The following is a 15060-nucleotide window of genomic DNA, read 5'->3' as shown; positions in this document are numbered from 1 at the left end:
TTTCAGTGCAGATAAAGCGGTGGAATGTCTTTCACGTTTCACTCTCCGCTATGGGCTTTTTTTTTTTTTTTTTTTTTTTTAAAAAATGCTTTACTCATTCACCTAAATAAAAGATCTGAGAGCAATAACACAATTAAATTCAAAATGACTACATTGGCCAACATCTGCTTATTGAATTTTGAATAGGAATGAGCAAGCCTTATATTGGCATAAAGCTCAAAGTTTTGCTCTATTTGTGTACTACACGACCGTATTGCTCGTTCTCACAATTTTATAACAAATCTTGCTTTGCGTCATGTTTGTCTGTTGTTTAAGAAGTTAACGCATGGGATCAAACGACAGTGTGTGAACTTCAGCTTCTGGTAAAAAGATAAAAAATCTAGTCCTCCTGTTGTGGAAAAACCTTGAAAATACAGCCCAAATGTTAAAGATGCAGGATGCAAATAAACAGAATCCTAAAATGCTTTTTTTTAAAAAAAAAAAGGAAAAAAAGCTCTCATCTTTTAAAGCTGGCTCCTGACATTTAAGCATTTGAGTCTCACAGCGCAAATGACTCAGAAATCTCCACTTAAAAGCTGCACTGGAGCGCTATCACTCTCCACTTGAAAGATGACCAATTAACATTTCATGGGACAAATAAATTTTTCTTTAAGAAAAGGTTTAATTCACATTTGGAATTGCCTCACAATAACTGAATAATTATTGAAAAGAAAAACACGAGACAGACAGTATCCTATTTCCCTTTTTAGATTTTTCATGATTCCATTATAAAAATGCTTGGTGAACACGAAACATTTTGATGAATATTTTCATTTAAAAATGTTATTGTAATATTTTTAGCAGAATTTTTAAAATTCCTTCCGTAAGATCAAATAGGAAGTCACGACTATGTTAGTCTCTAGTATAACAGCGTCTGTTTATTACCTATTGATCTCAAATGGCCAAGAATTACATAAACCCCCCCAAACTTGATGCAAATTTTGACAAAATGCAACGCGGCTGTTTTCCCCCCAGAACTAGGCCACCTGGGAGCTGCAAACTTACTAATCCTACCAATTGTCTCTGTCACAGCCCTGAAAAGGGGGGAATTTCGGAAAACAAAGCACTTAAATGTTTTCACAACTTTGACGTTGCAAAAATCGTCGCCACACACACTGGATGATTCTCCTGGTGGGTGCTGAGAAGACGGACGGTACCATCCCAGTCTGTGAAACCGGAGAGAGGCAAGAAGCAGCCAAACAGCTACCGAGTGCGAAGGGGACCCCGGCTGAAGGGGACCCCAAGACGGGAGAGGTCTCCTCTGGCAGCGGTCCGGACCTGCCCAGCTCCCCTCGCGCCCGCGCTTGCCACGAGCAGCAAGGCCGGGCGCGGGTGAGGAACCGAGGCCGGCTGGAGGAGCAGCCGGCGGTTCTCCGTTACCTGTATTTACTGGGGAACATCCTCTCACAGTCTTTGCACTCATAGACCTGTCCATCTCCAAGACCCTCCTGCTTGATCTCCTCGTTCAGCGTCTCATAGAGCGAGCCCACAGAGCTGCAGGCGTACTTCTTGTGCCGCCGCAGGTCGAGCTTGGACTGGAAGAGCTCGTCGCAGTCCTCGCAGCGAAACGTGTGCTCTTCTAAAACGGACAGAGAGGATGAGTTTGACTGCTGGATCAGGAAGCTCATGCAGTTCTGATTATTTTCTCAATGCTGTGCTTGTAAAGAAAAGGTAATATGCTGATGAGGATCTTAAAAGGAAAAAAAAGAAAGAAAAGAAAAAGCAGCAATTTTGCAAGTGACAGGATAGAGAAACCAAGCCTCCAGGGCAGGCTGAAACAGTGAAATGGTTTCACTTTGAGCACCAGACTAAGATCGCCGGCTCTCCTGGCGAGGCCCGGCAGCAGGCAAGCAGCCCGGCGCGCAGCAGCCCGCCTGTTCGCGCAGACCCTGCTCCGGCTCTGCTGAGACCTCGAAACCCACAAGACGCGGCTTCAGCAGCTACCCGAGAGCGCCTGGAGGGCGTGCATCGGTTCCCTTGCTCGCTTGCAGCAAAGTCATCTGCAAAAATACAAACGAGCTTTTCCCAGATGGGCTGCCAGGAAGACAAGGAACAAACGCGGCCCGTATAAAGACAGATGTGGGAAGAGCAACTCTCCGCAGCGCAAACCTAGGGAATCTCCTTTCCGAGAAGATTCCCCTCTCCGTTGTCCTCCGAAGCCGCCGTGCAGAAGCACAGCGCGCCATCGGACAGGAGGAGTTCAAAACCAGAGTACCGTGGAAGCAGGAACAGGGAGCCAAAGCCTTTGTTGTTGTGTGTTTTTTTTTAAAAAAAGATCGAATGCACATAATAAATTATTGTAGTCAAGGTCAAACAAATTAAAAAGAGGGCAGCTATTATTAAGTTTACAAGGCAGCATCCTGACCACGGTGCCAAGTCAAACAATCAGCTCAGAGCTGTAAATTTTCCAGGGGAACAGCTCCTGCGCGGGAGCGGGGAGCGGCGAGGGCTCGCAGCCGCCGCCGCCGCCTTCCCCTTCCCCTTCCCCTTCCCCTGGCCGGGCAGGCCGCCGGGCTGCCCTTCCCCTACGCTCTCCCCTCGCGCGCCACGCGCGTTGCTCTCTCGCCCCGATAGCTTCGCTTGCGGACCGAAGCCTGGGGTGAAACGGACCTGTTCGGGGGGAAGCGTGCAAACGCTCGTTCGCAGAGCCGGGAGCAGAAGCAAAGGTTGCGGCGGCGCGGCCGCGGCGGGGGCTCGCCCGAGCGCGGCGCTCTCCCCTTCCGGGCCCCAAGGCTTGGCCGAAGCCGCTTCCAGCCGCGAAGGCCCTGGGTCCGCCGCGCGCCGGCCCGCCGGCAGCTTCGCGCGCGGCCTGCCGCCGGCCCGCGCCCGGGGCTGCCCGCCCCGGACTCGTCCCACAAATCCCGCGCTCGCCCCCCTCCCTCCCCCGTGAGAGCAGCCGGGGCGAACGTGCAAAGCTGCTCTCGTAGAAGCGACCGAAAGCCCCCGGACTGCAAACCCCCAGGAAGCTTCACCTCCGGAGAACCCCCCAGGACCGCCAGGCTCAGCCTCACGCCGTGGCCATTACCCAAACTCAAAAACTTGCAAGCGAGGGAACGGTTTCTTTTCTTTTTCCTTTTTTTCCTTTCTTCGGGGAAAATGCATCGGGGTAACGTCCCCAAACGCACGCCGAACTCCCCCCACTTCAGTTTGAGAGTCACACGATTAGCAGCAGTTCACGTCGCCCAGCCCACCCGAGCCACGGTAATCTAGTCGGGGCCTGGCAAGCGAAGCAGGCAGGCTCGCTTCTCGCGGACGGACGGACGGACGGACGGACGGAGCTGCTCGCCCCGGGCTCCGATCAAGCGGCCAGACAGCCTGGCTGACGCGTGCGCGCTTTTCGCTTCTGCGTTTGCACGCCGCTTGGGCCGCACAGGTTTTGTAGACCGAGACCCCGTGCTTCAGTTAACCGAATAGAGGGGTCTATTTTGTACGGGCTCCTGCTTCAGCAACAAGGTTCCTTTTCTGTTATCAAATGCAACAGCTTTCTCACGGGCAGGAACGAGGGGCCGTAGGAAAAGAAATGCCTTTTCTTCAGAACGTTTGCATTTGGAAGCAGAAAATGTTTTTGAAAAGCACATTTAAAGGACTGACAAAAATATGGCGAAAAAAGCCTCGCGGTCACCTGTTAGAGATGTTTCTGTACTGGCTTCCAGTACTATTTTGATCCTGAGACAGGTTAAACAGAGGAAGAAACGGCTGCCGAGCAGAGCACCTGACTACCCCTTATCAATACCTAAGCTCCTGCTGCCGGCTGAATTTCAGGGCGTTAGAGATCAGGCTGCTGGCTGAACACTGCTGCAGGCCAAGGAACCGGCCGCGGGCGAAGGGCCAGCCCAGCGCCCTGCCCAAAGCAATCTTAAGCAAGCAGGAAGCTCAGAACCGAGCTACGAGCTCCTGACACCTGCTGTGCACCTTTCCACGAGACACCTCGTTTGTGGAATTCAGGTTCGTTAAAGTTCTTTTCCTTTCTTTCAGCAAAAACACTAAAAATACTGCCCTTCAAAAAAGGTTACTCCTTCAGTTTCTTGCAGGGAGGAGGGGATGAAAAGAAAAGAAAAACCCACTAACAAAAAAAATTGCTGCCTGTTCTCTATGTCTTGTTTGTCAAATCTATGGTTATACGTGTCTATCTTAAGTTCCATCAGTAACACTCAGGACAAAGCAAGAATGTAGCTGAAAAATAAATCAGTGCCTAATAGCTTTCAGAGAAACCAAGGGGAACACAATTATGTGGCATCTACATGCTAATCTACCAGACTCGAATCTCAAAGGAGTTCAAGAGCCCTACTCAAAATTCCTGCAGTGATAAGGGGTCTGCTGTGTTTGGCTGGGGTTTGGATAAAAGAGTTTTATGATAATTATCTTTGTGTGGAACAATTTTGCATTCTCTTTCTTGTTAATTCAGAATCGAAACAGGCGTGCGAGGCAGCAGGAAGATAGCTTTACCGCAAGTAAAAAGTATTGGGAAGTCAAATATTTAGTGCTGGCCTATTGTAATCCAAACGCAGTTAGGTGGCAAAGCCACTAGACATAACCAGGAAGATACAGGTAAGTGTTATATAACGACAAAGGTGGGGTATCGCAGGTAACAAGGAGTGCTTTCGGCTTGTTCCAAAAAAAGCCAACTACAAGCAGAAATGCAAAGCCGTGTTAAGTTTGCTTTCTGATTTCTCCCGGGTATTGAAAAAGATACGTGTTATTCCCATCATTGTGGACACAGAAATTATTCATGCCTGTGTGCTCATCCCAAGAAAACTACTAAGTTTTTTGAGAGAACACCAGAAAAATAACTCCGAACCTGACATCTCAGTGAAGCAGCAGCTCTTGCACTGCTTGTTCACTCGTTCAACACATGGACTTTCAGCAAAAGAGCTTCCAGTAGCACGAGTCCTCAAATTATCCGTTTTTAGACAAAGATTTTAGAGGACGTGCAAAAGTATATTTCGTATCTATTATCATAGAGTTTCACTGCAAATCTGAATCTGCAAACTGTATCTGTGTACACGCAAAAGAAAATAAATGTATTTATTTTACACTTACATTAGGATGTTGAGGTGAAGTAACTTAATTCTCAGCAATTAATTATGTAAAGCAATATTTGCAACAAATACGTAAAAAAGAATGGATAAAAGAGAATATAGTTATAGAAGCCAGTCATCAAATAACAACGAGAAAACTGAAACAAGCTCTACGCTCAGTGAATGAGCAGAAAAAAGACATAAATGGTATAGCTCAACAACCTCTTCATTTCAGATAATTCAAGTACCTTTTACATTGGTCTCTAACTTGCAGTGTCACCAAATGTCAAGGAAACTAAGAACCACATAAACTACAGTGGAACCTCGCAGGTCCGGGCTGACCTTCATTTGAGGATCACGCCATACTTCACATTAGGTTAAATCTGCGCAGTGTTCTGGAGACAAAGGTTTTGTATTCATTTCAGGAAAAGCTTGGGACTTGCAAATCACCATTTAAAAATAAGAACTTGTATAACATTTCGTGACCTTTGATATGCCTGTGTTGTTGCCTTGTTTTTTATTTTAACATTTTGGGGAATGGGGTAGCAAGTCCGTCCAAACTCCTTTCCCCTACACAGGGCACTTGCATCGACAAGCCCAGTCACTTGGAGAGGAAGAGGTGGGATGCCAAACTTTAGCCAGGGAGTCAGACGAAGGCGAAGAAAAGGACTCTAACAAACACAAAAACCATCCCAGGGACATTCCGAGATTGCCAAGCTGGTGCAGGTCATGAGTCCTCCCACCCTGCTCTCCTACTGCTGGCAAGAGCCTACTGCTCTTCTACTCCTGTGTTTTTTACTTTTCATTAAAAACTATTTTACAGACATTTTTGTGCACCATAAAAAGGAGAGAGGACTCAAGTTCCTCTCTTTCTCCACCCGTCTCTGCATGTCCTCTTCAATTTCCCCCAGCAGAGTTTTGGGGTAACAAGAGAACCCCCAAACCTCCGCACATAGCTCCTTGCCCTAGCTCACTAGAAAACACTTGCTCAGCTCAGCGAGCAAAACAGTCTTTAGGTGCTCCACGTGATCACCGAACTTCGGTAACCACAGCGTATTTAGAGGCAAATGCTTATGCTAATACACGAACAAGAGAATAACACTGCTTCAGCTTGCTCTGCACACAGCACGCACGAAGCGAACTTCTCCCTCGACGAGGCCGCATGAGCACGCACCTCGGCCTGGCGCACCAACTTGCTGCAAGGCACAGCAGTCTCTGCAGCAATAAAAACGTGAGCTTTCTTTTGTAATCATTCTTCTAGCCGGCACTCACAGTTTCCGTGCTTCACGCATGTCTGTCTTCTCGCAGCAACAATTCTAGCGATGGCTCTTCCATCCCCTGCCCTGGTCCCCCCTTCTCCAGGCAACCTTAAAGCGCTGAAGAGCAGCAGTTTGAAAGCCCTGGCATATTTTAGCATCTTTCTACCGCACCCAAAGAAACAGGGCGACCCGAGGGATTTAAAAGGTGCCTCCAATCTTATTCAAAACCACAACATTCCTCAAAAAAAAAAAAAAAAAAAAAAAAAGCGTTAAACGAATCTGTTGCACACCTTGAGATTAATAAAAACTTGCTTGATGCCATTGACTAGGAGAGCTACGCTTGCCAGTGAAAAGCAGTAGATATAAGCGTAAAAGCTCACAACTTTTCAAAGCAGTCACTCAAGAGGACAGGAGCTGTCCCCGGCCGGCACTAGCTCAGGTCGTCGCGCGTCCTTGGTTTGCAGGCGAGGGGCGCAGAAGGTCCTGCCTAGCAGGACGAGGCCTTACCTTCCATGCTGGGCGCCATGTTCCCAAGCGAATAGCCACCTTCCTTCATGTACGCCAAGAGCTCTTCTCCCGGCTCAATCTCCTTAATAACTTTATAATAGATCTGGGAATCAGAAACAAAAATTGAGAGGCATGTTAAATATGCACAGACTTGCATTTTATGCTCTTTCCCAATCACTCAAATTATTCCAACTAAGAGGGGAGGCTGTCACTTGATTTGTGAGATAATTGCTCCTGAGAGCTCTTTTTTTCTGCCTTTCTTTATACTGCATGCGTGTCACAGTTTCACGCAGTCTGAAGAATAGAGCAGTATTTACAGTAACAGCCTCCTCCACCCAAATTGCCCCAAAGCTTCCCCGTATTTTGCCTACCTCCCAGAAGCTAGACTAAGGGTAGGATTACACTGATGGAACTGGCACATTTAAATCTCTGCTTTTCTAGGTCACAACTGGCCTAGTGATTAGAGAGCTGAATTAGCCCATCTTCACAGAATAGATTTCGCTCATCTAGGACCCGAGGACTTGACTCCTAAAGAGGATGTCTGAATGAGTCTGCATCAGCAGTTTATCCTCATTCAAATTTACTGTCTCACAAAACCTGTATGTTCTCAAGTTTAATGAGTAAGCTACTACTCCCCTAACATAGCGTTGCTATTACCCCGGAGAACAAACCCAGAAATGGAAACAGACTTCACGCAAATGCAAAGAACCACAGAACAGCCATATGCCCCATTCAATTTTCCACTGAAAGCATGTGGAACAGGGTTTAAATGGTATCTAGGCTTTATTCAGGTTTTGTGCACCACCATGAATTCTCCCACTCCAAGAATGCGTTTCTTAGAAGAAGAAATTACGAGGAGAAAGAGATCCACTTGATCTAAGGTGCAACAGATTGTAATGGTGCAAGGCACCAGCACACCAGCATCTGTGTTCGTAGCTCTGCTTACTATACGTACACGGAGCGCACGCTCACGTCTGCCGTTCAACATCCGAACAAGTAAAAGGCACGAACGCGCCCAGCCCGAACGGCTACGCGTGAGCGCGCTGCAGCGGCGAGGTCCGGGGGGAGGAGAGGGGGCTACTGCTGGGGGCGCATCGGCACGAGCCTGGAGGCCGTTTGTGCGGTTCATACCCGGACCCGCAGCCGCATGCTGCCGGTGGGTATCAGAGAACACAGCTCCTAGGGCAGTTCTGGGTGCAAAGAGAGAGAGCGCTCAACAGCTAGAGCTGGGAGGCCACTTCATGGAAAACAGCAGCAAGGAAAAGCTCCAGAGAGAGCAGCAGCAGCGGGAGGCCCGCAGCAGGACGCGCGCCCGCGAGCCCGACCCGCAGAACGCTGGCGCTGCAGCAACTGCAAGGGAGCCGGGGCCTCGCCGGCGAGCTTCCAGCCTTCCAGAGCGTGCCGGGCCTGCCCTCTTCGAACGACATTACCGTGAGAATTCAAAAGATGTTAGTTTTTTAACCTCTCCTGCAGATCAGTCGCAAGTTTTATCAGCACTCCTTTTAATGGCGATGAGTAAAACTCCTTTCTGGGAACCAACCACAATTTACCGAGAGCTATCGGCTATATTAGCTACAGCTCAGTTCCTGCCGGCCTGCTGCTCACAGGGAAGGAGCTCACGAGCTGAGGGCAACTGTCCTCGCAGTGCGCCCTGTCCACGCCGGAGCTCGAGCCGCGGGGGCTGCGCCGCGCCGGAGCCGGGGCCGGTCCCGAGCCGCGGGGGCTGCACCGCGCCGGAGCCGGGGCCGGTCCCGGTCCCGGTCCCGCTCCCGAGCTGCGGGGGCTGCGCCGCGCCGGAGCCGCAGCCGGAGCCGGTCCCGAGCCCCGGGGGCTGCACCGCGCCGGAGCCGGGGCCGGTCCCGGTCCCGGTCCCGGTCCCGAGCCGCGGGGGCTGCGCCGCGCCGGAGCCGCAGCCGGAGCCGGTCCCGGTCCCGAGCCGCGGGGGCTGCGCCGGAGCCGCGGGGGCTGCGCTGCGCGCTCACACCGCGCAGCGGCGCCGCTGCCCCGAGCGGCCGCGCCGCGGCTCCGCGGAGCCCGCGCTGCAGGCTGAGCGCGGAAACCCGCGGCAGAGCCACGCGCGGAGCGGCCGCCCCGCACGGGCCCGCGCAGCGGCTCCGCTGCGGCAGCGCGCCGGCGTGGGCGCCGCGCCCGGCCCGGCTCGGCCCGGCCCGGCCCGGCCCGGCCCGGCCCGCAGCCCCGCCGCCGCGGGCTCCTCCTGCCGCCGCGCTGCGCGGGCGCGTCGCTCCGCACCGGGGACACGGGGTAACGGCGAGGCGCGGCGCTTCGGGGCAGGCTCCGCAGCCCTGCTCAGCTGAGAGCGGCACGGTGGGCTCGGCTTCTCCAGCCGCCCCCGTTTACCTTCCTCGGGAGGGCTTCAAAATCCTGCCATGTCGGCTACGTCGGGTGGTCGTATCCTGCGCGCACGCGGAGCAGCGCGACCCGCCCAGCGGAGAGTTCGGGCTGTAAGCTCTCCCTTGCAGCCAGCGTCGGTGACACGGTCACAAAACCAACCGCTCAAGGGGAGAAACGAAAAGCAGCCGCTCGCGGTTCCCCGGACATCCCAAACCCAACGGACGCCTACCCTGGACCCGCCAGAACCCCCGGCACAACTGTCGCCGCGATGTCCCCGCTTCCTTCGCAAGCAGCCCTTCGAGGGAAGACGCACCATCCTTACCCTGCGCGTCTTCCAGCCAGCGCGCCAGCAGAGAACCCGTGCAGCTCACTGGCAGCATCTGGCTCTCCCTGCAACGCGCTGAGACCTCAGCTGAGAAGTCTTAAAAGAGTGCAGAACTGATAGCAAGATACTCGCTCACCTACAGATGTCAATAGGTGAACGTACTCCCGGAGGATCGTGCTTTACCGTTTTACACAGACCAGTTTCATTTCTGTGGGTCGCACTGCCAACAAGTGGAATGAGTTTCTCCTTTTTCTAATTATTTTTTATGTGCACTTCAGCTCTGTTTCCTGCCTGTCTTACACACCGAGACAAACGCTGCATCCTTTAGTCAAGCTTTCCTCAAGCCTGAATCCCATTGAGTTTAATGGCAAATTTGCCAGGAAAAAAAAAAAAAAAGAGAGAGAGAGAGAGAGAGGAAAAAGAAAAAAAGGAAAAAGAAAGACTAGGAATAAGTACTGATCGTGAGGCTTGACTCAGTAAATACAAACTGATAATATGCTGTCACTTGCAGCTACCTAAGATAAATAGGAACTCAAAATAGCTCTTAATGAACATTTCTCTGTTGGCTAGTAATCCAAAACCAGACAAGCACTAACACACAGCCCACAATCTACAGCTATACCTAGGTCATAGACACATTCATAAATTTTACTTTGAAAATCGTTCAGAATTATAATGCTAAATGGTTAACATCACCACTATTTTGGTATCTCATAATCTATATAATTATTGTATGTAAAAATATCTCTGCAACAGCCTTTCAACAAATACAGTACAAGCTTCATTAATTATTGGGGAAAAGTAGGATTCTGCTGGAGCCACATTAATTTTATGAAACATTTCATTACAATAATTAACTTTGTCTTGCAATCATGCTACTGAAGGTCTGAATTAATTAAAACTACTGCTGTTTCCTTTTTATTTGTTGTGCATTGGAAAAAAATCAGATTTTGTAATCCATCAGAACGTTTACATTTATAAATCATTTATGTCAATCTTTATATAAAAATTCCAAGCATTATTTTTTCTTATTTCTCACAGCAAAAAGAGCTCCTTTAATTATTAAACCACTAAGGCCAGCGATTTTTCTTTAAACATCGGATAGTTAACAATGGAAGTGGTTTGGGGGTAGAACTCTCTCAGAGGACTGAAACTGCTACATTCCTTGGTTTTTGTAAGAATTGTTTTGTATTCTAGACACAGAGTTTTAGAGGAAAAGGAAAGCAAAAGACAGGAACCTCTTTCCAGTTTGGGGCTGATGCACAGCCCTGCTCCGAAGCGCGCCGCGGGGACGCAGCCTCGGCGCAAGAGGCAGCTGCCTCCGGCGCTTGCGTTTCGCAGCAGCTGCCAGCCTGCCTGGTACAAGTGCAGGAAGGCAGCGGCAACGCAGAGCCGCAGCGCGCTGCCTCCGGAGGCTGCTGCCCTTCAGAGCGGAGCTCGAAGCAATCACAGCTGCGCACCTCTTCGCTGGGAAAAAAGTGTTCTCGAGACACGCAGACACATTCAGAAACAATGTGGAAACTGCTTTAACCGCTTCCAATATCCAGGCAATAGATGGAGATGGAGCACATCCAGTGAGAGGAGCAGGTCTGAGTATTCCCTCACTCTTTAAGTATCTTTCATGAGAAACAGCGCTGCTCACCTGCCGTATGAGCTATGTCTGCTATGCGCACTCGCTTCGTTGCGGTGACACTCCTCTACTTCGAGAAAAAGGAACACTGGGGAACTGGGAAAGCAGCCCCGGCGGGCTCCCGGGCGAGCAGCGGCGGGCGAGCTCGGCCTCGGCGACTCTGCCCGGACGGCGCGGCGGACCGTGCTCGGGCCCGGGCGCTTTCCTGCCCGGCAGCAGCCTTCCCTTGGCCTCAGCCAGGCCACGCTGCTGCTTCTTCCCTCTTCCGCAGGCACTGCACTACGCACCGAGGCGTCCCGCACGCAGGCTGACGGAACGAGATTACACACGCGCCGCACACACCAAACGGGGCGTATGCATCCCCCCCCCACACACACACCCACACACACAAAATATCGGTAAATTCAACAGCGGCCTGATTTTTTTACATCATCACAGCTTTAAACCGCTAGTCCTTTCCTCAAGCACACGCAACACGAATGAAAGCAGCAGCTACCGCGCCAAACGCAAGCTCGCGGCTGCTACACTGATTACACCCCCTCCGTCTAGCGCTACGGTCTCTGAGTAACTGCAGCTCACCGGCCGGAGTATCCACCCCACGAAGGCAGCAGTAGCGACGTGAAAAAGACGAAACAACGGAAGTTTTACACCATTTTCCAGATGCATTTAGCAAGTTATTTCATTCTTCTACATTCTTATTCCAGTCCTCATTTAGAAACCCAATTATCTCAGTCAATCACGGCTCTTTTATTCCCTTCAAATATTTATCAAGTAAGAATAAATATTAAAAAATCAGGCTAAAATTATTTTACATTTGAAAAATGCTTTCGCAACGCAAAAATAGTTAATGAAATTTCTCAGCCAGTCTCTTTCTAAATAACAGCATTTTCATCTGTAAATTGGAAAAAAAAAAATCAGAGGTCCAGATTATGCTGTCAGTTACCTCACTAAAAATCCAGAGTAATTCTTTAGACATTGCTGGGATTATTCCCAAGTTAAAGGAGCATAAAGAACAGAATGGAGTCCTATCTGTGGGAAAAAAACGGGGAAAAAAAGGTGCAAAGGACCACCTCCTCAGGTAATACTTCTATTTCTTCTTGAAAAGCAAATGGTTTTGATAAAACCTTTATCCTGGCTCTCATCAACGCAACGTCACTTTGTTGTTCTGCGGGTAATCTTCCAGTGCTAAGCTGTTCCTTCCTGCCCAGGCTCAAACCACCACCCGCAGCAGCAGCCTTCTGGGAGCGGGCTGGAGGGGAGCCATGGAGCCCCTCTCCAACGGCATGTAGGCCCTCTCCAACGCCACGCAGACCCTCTCCAACGCCACGCAGACCTTCTCCAATGCCACGCAGACCTTCTCCAACGCCACGCAGACCCTCTCCAACGCCACGCAGACCTTCTCCAATGCCACGCAGACCCTCTCCAACGCCACGCAGACCCTCTCCAACGCCACGCAGACCTTCTCCAACGCCACACAGACCTTCTCCAATGCCACGCAGACCCTCTCCAACGCCACGCAGCCCCTCTCCAATGCCATGCGGCCCCCCCCTCCAGCGCCACGCAGCCCCTCTCCAACGCCACGCAGACCTTCTCCAACGCCACGCAGACCCTCTCCAACGCCACGCAGACCTTCTCCAACGCCACGCAGACCCTCTCCAATGCCACGCAGACCCTCTCCAACACCACGCTGCCCCTCTCCAACACCACACTGCCCCTCTCCAACGCCACGCAGACCTTCTCCAACACCACGCTGCCCCTCTCCAACACCACACTGCCCCTCTCCAACGCCACGCAGACCCTCTCCAACACCACGCTGCCCCTCTCCAACACCACACTGCCCCTCTCCAACGCCACGCAGCCCCTCTCCAACGCCACGCAGACCCTCTCCAACACCACACTGCCCCTCTCCAATGCCACGCAGACCTTCTCCAACACCACGCTGCCCCTCTCCAACACCACGCTGCCCCTCTCCAACGCCACGCAGACCTTCTCCAATGCCACGCAGCCCCTCTCCAATGCCACGCAGCCCCTCTCCAATGCCATGCAGACCTTCTCCAACACGACACAGCCCTTCTCCAATGCCACGCTGCCCCTCTCCAACGCCACACAGCCCTTCTCCAGCACCACGCAGCCCCTCTCCAATGCCACGCAGACCCTCTCCAATGGCATGCGGCCCCCCCTCCAGCGCCACGCAGCCCCTCTCCAACCCAAATCACTGTGTATGGCACACGCGGCCCCTGCTAGCAACATGAAGGGAACAAAAATGGAAACACTTGACACCACCCAGAAGCTAAAACAGAGGTAAGAGCTAACACCAGCCCAAAGTCAGCAACATGTAGTCACTGGGAAAACTCATCATGTGTTTCTGCCCTAGCAGCCACTCCCGTATGGGCTCAGAGCTCCACTGCTCATCTCCCGGGTGCTCTGAGCACCCAGCACCCGGCAGCATCTTCCCTGCACGCACAGGAAAGAGCATCTGAAGTCAATACAAATTCAACACTCTAAGTGTATCAGAGGGGAAGAACAAGGGCGTTCATTCTGAAGGAGCACCACGGGCCTGGCCCATGAGCCTGTGTTTCTGTGGGGAGTCCATCTACGTGGATGCTCGGAGGGAGCTGCGGGAGGACGGCTATTACCATGTGTCCCCTCTTCCCCTCCAACCCTCCTTTTATTACTATGGAACTCAAATTGATCCCAGTTAAATAAAAAGCGATGGAGCATAAAAACAAGTTGTACCTTCCAGCTAGGTCTAACTGCAATGGTTCTACCAACTCCAAAAGTGCCTGCCACTTTTGCCATGCTGTTTAGCGGTCCAGTGTTGCTTATGGCTGGGATGAGGAACTTCATTTTGCTATAGAGTCATCTTATTTTAAGTGCCCGAGTTTCCAAACGCAGAGACGTTCACATCCAAAAGGCAGCGTGGCTCCTCGCGAGTTCTGAATTCACCAAGCCCCCGGAAACACCCGCAGACATACGTGCTGGCAGAGGGCTTGATTTTTTCCCCTTCCGCTTTTAGTTTTCTTCATAGCCAAACAGATCCACAGCTGTCTTTATTCTTTGAAGCTTCACGATCCAGAAGAAGCATTATTAGCTTCATTAAAAGACGCAACCAGCAGCTAACGCCAGCCCGTTTCCCAAAGAGAAAGCAGCCAGACTCAGTTGTATGCAGAGGTGTGCCAACACTTGGAATTAATTACACGTCCCGGGACAAACGCTATTATTTATAGGGGAGACAACTGTCTCCTCTATAAACAGTAACAGAAAAATCTACAAAGATTTCACTGTGCTGCCGGTTGCCCCACATACTACTGCCACTCGAACGAGTCTATCGGCTGTCATAATCAATAGCTTAGGAAAAAGTATATCCTGACCTTGACATTACTTCCCCTTGCCCCCGAAGCGGCGGGTGCCTCTGGTTATCAATCACCGCCGTCTGCCGCGTTTGTACCCTGCGCTTTTTCATTCCCACCAGCTGGCCCGACCTGAGAGGCTTCACTTGCTCGGGAAAGAGGGCTGAGGGGGAGAAGCTGTTCGGCTTTGCGACTCTCTCATTATATTCCACACCGTTTGGTTTTCCTCCTACTGAAGGACCGTTAGTGCTTCGCCCCCCCCCCTTCCCCATTCACGTAAGTTTTGGTGAATTTATGTTTTCAAAAGTTGTAAAAGAATGGCTATTACAGAGGAAAAAAAAGATGATGACTGTGTGTGTGATAAACAGCTGTTCTTTCCCATCAGGTTGTGGTGTACACTGAAACGTGCACAACTAAAACTCTCCAGATGAGGGAAAAGGACAGAAAGATATGCAGTGGACTGGGCTTAGAATAAAATGCGATACAAACAGCTGTTTTACCTTTTTGCCAAAACTTACATATATGTTATCCTTAATCTAAGCTTTATAAGGGCCTGAGAAAAGCCAGGAGTCTACAAATT

The 15060-nt window shown here is 50.9% G+C and overlaps 1 protein-coding gene across 7 annotated transcripts in view; it reads right to left on the bottom strand.

Moving 5' to 3' along the window:
• The window catches only part of PRDM16 (PR/SET domain 16), a 332665-nt gene that overhangs the window by 32516 nt on the left and 285089 nt on the right, over positions 1–15060 (bottom strand). For all 7 annotated transcript variants that reach the window (XM_062593651.1, XM_062593645.1, XM_062593646.1 and 4 more), the window contains 2 exons: positions 6824–6926; positions 1420–1618 (listed from right to left, as the gene is read on the bottom strand). In XM_062593651.1, coding sequence (XP_062449635.1) covers positions 1420–1618; positions 6824–6926 — 302 coding nt within the window. The remainder of the gene's footprint in view (positions 1–1419; positions 1619–6823; positions 6927–15060) is intronic.

This window comes from Rhea pennata, chromosome 22, assembly GCF_028389875.1.
Source record: "Rhea pennata isolate bPtePen1 chromosome 22, bPtePen1.pri, whole genome shotgun sequence".
NCBI classification, from domain to species: domain Eukaryota; kingdom Metazoa; phylum Chordata; class Aves; order Rheiformes; family Rheidae; genus Rhea; species Rhea pennata.
Note: the sequence above shows the minus strand (reverse complement) of the source record. Positions and strands in the feature narration are given on the sequence as shown.